This window comes from Lactuca saligna, chromosome 3, assembly GCF_052625555.1.
Source record: "Lactuca saligna cultivar CGN05327 chromosome 3, ASM5262555v1, whole genome shotgun sequence".
Taxonomy (NCBI): domain Eukaryota; kingdom Viridiplantae; phylum Streptophyta; class Magnoliopsida; order Asterales; family Asteraceae; genus Lactuca; species Lactuca saligna.
The window spans coordinates 26,402,144-26,407,455 of NC_136419.1; the positions used below are offsets into that span (position 1 = coordinate 26,402,144).

The following is a 5,312-nucleotide window of genomic DNA, read 5'->3' on the forward strand; positions in this document are numbered from 1 at the left end:
AGTCAAAAGTCGGTCAAAAGGGTTATGTTGAACACAAACAACAAGTTCGATGGTATATTGAGTACAAAAAAAGGAAAGAGACCAAATGAAAACAAACGCTACAGTTAGTTACCCTCAAGAGTCATTTTCCCTATTTCATATTCCTTCAAAATCTTTTTTCTTCTCCATCAAATTTCTTTATCAAAGCTTCTAGTTTGGTTTGGTTTAAAGTTACATTAATTACGCTTAATTTATAACACGTTATCAGTACGAAAGCTCTAATCAAGGTTATTAAACAAGTGTAAAGCACATCTATCTTAATCAAGATATGTATTACTTAGTAAAAACACTATTAATTATAAAAACCTTCATCATATTAAAATAATAATAATACTAATGAATTAATAAAACTTATACATTATGGACATTATGGACTACTAACAATTTTTATTTCTTATACTAACATTTCTTTATGTATTTTAATTTTTATGCATACTAACATTTACATTATGCAACTAACTTTTATTTGTGCAAACTAACATTTACATTATGCAACTAACTTTTACTTATGCATACTAACATTTAAATTATATTTATTTATACATGCCAACGTTTATTTATATTTTAGATACTCTTCATAATTTTATTTAAACATTTACTAATATTTATTTATGTTAATTAGTAAAATTATACCAAGTAAGGTTATGTATTAGTTATAAGTGCTATTAGATGATTTATAAAATACATATACACACAACAGATATATATATATATATATATATATATATATATATATATATATATATATATATATATATATATATATATATATATATATATGTAACGGTTATAAACAACAAAAACAATGGCTATATTTTTTTTACTATAAATAAACATCTTTACCCTGTTTATTGTAACTACAACAAATATTTTCTCTTTTCTATCAAACAAATCAATTTCAAGAAATCAAGTTTCAAGATGATTCATCCTTTTGTGATATTCATGACTATAATAGTCATGTTACTTCTCATCCCAATTCTTAACATTGAAGATAATATGAAATTTCATCTACTTTTAGGCTTGTATGCAATGTTAGCTTTACCGCTTATTTTTTGTGTAATATTTATTGAAATCAATGGATTTTAATTTTAATTTTTTATTTGTTTAAAGTTTATAGTTACAATATATCTAACATTGCAAAGCTTGAGTTTGCAACACTTGAAGTTAGTGGGAAAAACTATGTACCATGGATGATAGATGTAAGAATGCATCTTGAATCCATGGGAATCTCAAATACTGTATATGAATTCAATAATTTCTTGGCACAAGAGAAGGCGAAAGCACAAGTTTTCCTTCGTAAACATATTGATGAAATGTTAAGATTTGAATATCTTGATTTTACTGATCCAGGTATTCTATGGAATCTTTTGAAAGAAAGATTCGATCATCAAAAGGAAGTTATACTTCCAAATGCTAGAGATGAATGGAGAACACTGAGGTTTCAAGATTTTAAGAAGGTAAATGAATACAACTTAGCTTTGTTCAGAATATGTTCACAACTCAAGTATTGTGGACAAGAAGTTGTAGATGAAGATATGTTGGAGAAAACTTACTCCACGTTTCATGCAACAAACATTACCTTGATGCAACAATATCGATTGCAAAAGTTCACAAGATATTCTGAACTGAATGCATTTGTTGCCGAGCAAAATAATGAGCTCTTGATGAAAAATCATGAATCTCGTCCCATAGGATCAGTAGCAATTCCTGAACCTAATGCTACAGATACTGATACTCATCGAAACAATACACGTGGACGAGGGTGTGGTTGTGGTCGAAGACGAGGCCGTGGCTATTTTAATCAAAACCAAAGCCATAATCAGAACCATAATTTTGGTCATGGACAAGGTAATAATCGTGGTCGTGGCAAAAAAAGGAATACTTACCAATCTTCACAAAGAAACAATGTCCATACACAAGATAAGACCAACGTGGCAAGGCATGATGTTGGGACATCACAAAATGTTGATGGTTCATGTTATAGATGTGGTAGCACATGCCATTGGTCAAGGACCTATCGCACACTTGCACATCTTTGTCAACTTTATCAAGAGTGCATAAAAGGAAAAGGAAAAGAAACAAACCTCATTGATAATGTTGAATTCACTCCGTTAAATGTTGCTGATTTCTGCAATGAAATGGAAGACATAAACTAAAAAGAAAAATTCTATTATTGTTCTAGTAAACCTGTTTTTTCCTTCGTTTGTTTTTTATGTAATGTCTTTTTTACAATAAATGAACTTTCTTTTTAATAATAATTATGATTATGTTTATTCACTTATTATTCCTTTCATATGTGAAGTTTAATATGAGCCCAACTGGAGCACAACACCAAGAAAAGATTGGAGATATTTGTATAGCAGATTGTGACATCCCCAATTTTCACGGCCAGAAAAGACCGATTTTGTTTATGCTTTATAAAAATCAGAGTACTTCATTTCATAAAAATGTTGCGGAATTTGTTCCCAGAAAAACACGATAAATACGTTATCAAAACATTTTCAAAGAAACATATTTTATTCTTTTTAAAATGTTTGGGATGTCATCGTCAATACAGAAACATAAGCATAAATGGAACTTACATTTATTTACACTAGTGATCTACATCTCTTTAATCTCTCAGTGTAATGTGACTTCGTATCAACACCTGTGATATAAATAAACTGAGTGGGTCAAGTTGGGAAACCTGGTGAGTACATAGGGGTTTCAACCCACAATAATATAATTATTATGTTTAAACACTCAAACAATCAACCCAATTACCCATCCCCATTATCTTCTTTACTCTTAAGGATTTAACCTAAGAGTCATCTATCCTGCATTCGTTTATTCCGAAGTCCCTTACTTCTAGGGTTATAGGACTGGCACTAAATCCATAGCTGCCAATGTTCGTTCGTAAAGCACTAATTCCATAGCTGCTATAGTCTACTCATCGGGTACTAAATCCATAGCTACCAGTGTTTATCTAATAGGTACTAAGTCCATAGCTACCAATTCCTATCGGGTACTAAGTCCATAGATACCGCTGTTTGTCCAATAGGCACTAAGTCCATAGCTGCCGATGTTTATTAGGCACTAAGTCCATAGCTGCCAATGTTTACTCACATCATCTTTTATCTCTCATCATTCATCTACCCATGTCATGCCCAACATATGTGTATATATAACATACATATACAGTTTAAATCCTTTAAAACATGTATAAAACGTTCATCCAACATAGACAGCAAGTATTCAGATAATATGCACACATAGCACGTAGTTTATATAACATACTTTATATCTATGTGTAAGATGAAAGGGACTATGCACCCACTTGAAAGGTGGTGACTCAGCACTCGGACAGCGCTTTGATACTCTCAAAACGATTTCCTTCGATAAAACCTAGTATCAATACCACTAGGGTTTAGTCTAACGATAACCGCGACAAATTAATAGCTTAGCTATTATTTTTATTATATAAGTGTTAAATAACACTCAATATAACTCATAATAATAGCCCAAATAATTATTTTAAGGACCTAATAACATTCCTATAATTATTTGAAAGCTATATTAAAAGTTGCGTAAGCGTAGCTCACTTACAGCGAATTTTATTGAAAACCGGAACTTTATTTGGAGCAGCATTTCGAAACCGAAAGACCCTTTTTTCTCGGGACTCCGGGAGCCTCGGGGCTTCCTTTAGGTGCTAGGTATTTTTCCAAGGGCTTAGGGGTGGTTTGGGGAGCTAGAGAGAGAGAGAGAAAGAAACTAGAGAGAGAAGTGAGAATTGTGTGAAAAAGTCGGAACCCTCGCCCCCCTTTTATACCCAGCGAGGCCTCGGATTACGCTGGGCGTAGTCCTTGGCTACGCTGGGCGTTCCTCGGATAAGGATGCCAGCTTCGCACCAGCTGGCTCGCACCCAATCTCGGACCCGGACAAGATCAAGTACGCCGGGCGTACCCAGCTTCGGACACGGGGCGTAATGCGAGACTTCGTGGCGATCATCGGATGCGAGGCGTGATCAGCAAGCAACGGTCCAGATCATGCCACGTCATTGATTTAGCAACAGAGTTCGCAATTTTACTTTCCGACTTCTAAAAATCATAACTTTCGCATACGAGCTCCGTTTTTGACGTTCTTTATATCCACGCGAAGGCGGGAACGTACTCTACAACTTTTGTTTAGACTTCGTCGGCTAATTTTGAATTGATTTTAAATTTTATATTATTAATAAGCCGGGACAGGATTAGTCCGTTAAATCCTCATAACTTCTTCATCCGACGTCCGTTTTCGCCCATCTTTTTCTCGTTACGCTACTCCTATCGAGATCTTCGATTCTCGTTTAGGTCGTGTCGGCTAAAAATCACTCGATCTAATATTCGAATTTCGGGGTGTACACCGCTAATCCGAAACTTCGAAAAATCATAACTTCCTCATACGAAGTCAGATTTGGGCGTTCTTTTTATCGATGTTCTTAGTTTAACGTATTCTACGACTTTTGTTTAGATTACTAAGGCTAAATCTCGCTCTATCGTAAATTCACTATTTACGCTTCCCGGTGCCGTGCCGGTTCTGTCGCGAAACTTCGACGGGCCATAACTTCTTCGTTATAACTCGGATTTCGGCGTTCTTTATATGTACAGACACCTTGTGACATATTCTACAACTTGGTTAAGATTATTTTATCTAAATAATCTTTTGTCGAAAAGTCATTTTCGACCCCTATTGCCTCTAATTTGACTAGCCCGGATCTGCGGGCGTTACAATTATCTCCCCCTTAGGATGATTACGTCCCGGAATCATCAACGAAACAGGGCTCGTATAATGACTCCATACGTCATCTCTTCATCCTAGGTAATAATTATAACTTCTATATTTCTTCAAGTCTATCTTTTAGACTTATTGACTGTAAACAGTACTTAATCATGCACCTGCTTTCTACCTCAGGTTAGACTCAAAATTATGACCTATCATCATGTGATGCACGTTTAGACTCATGTCTCTTAGTGTTAAATTTTAAAACAGACTATGCCTTCCTTCATGTTCTAATGTGATATAATTACACTACTAACTTCTTTAACAACGAGCACGATACTTCTATTGATCACTTTGATTTTAGTTGTTTGGTTTGAGTCAGACGCTACATCAAAATTGGTTCTCTGAACCACGTAACCTACTTATCGTAGTCGGACTCAATATGATATGACCACTAGGGCCGGGATAACAACAATTTTTCTTAGTCATTACCGAAACAATGGTAACGACATACTTGAATAAAACGAAATCAATTA

The 5,312-nt window shown here is 34.3% G+C and overlaps 1 protein-coding gene across 1 annotated transcript; it reads left to right on the forward strand.

Moving 5' to 3' along the window:
• Nucleotides 1-996: 996 nt before the first annotated feature.
• LOC145035290 (uncharacterized) lies at nucleotides 997-2,195 on the forward strand. Its single transcript, XM_078983858.1, has 2 exons — nucleotides 997-1,061; nucleotides 1,157-2,195. Exons 1-2 carry the CDS (start codon nucleotides 997-999, stop codon nucleotides 2,193-2,195), a joined length of 1,104 nt encoding a protein of 367 aa, XP_078839984.1.
• Nucleotides 2,196-5,312: the final 3,117 nt, after the last annotated feature.

Bases quoted from the DNA above. Each gene is read 5' to 3' on its own strand.
- LOC145035290 (XM_078983858.1), top strand. From the start codon at position 997: ATGTTACTTCTCATCCCAATTCTTAACATTGAAGATAATATGAAATTT. The intron at 1,062-1,156 runs GTATGCAATGTT...TAAAGTTTATAG, and splicing joins TTTCATCTACTTTTAGGCTT to TTACAATATATCTAACATTG.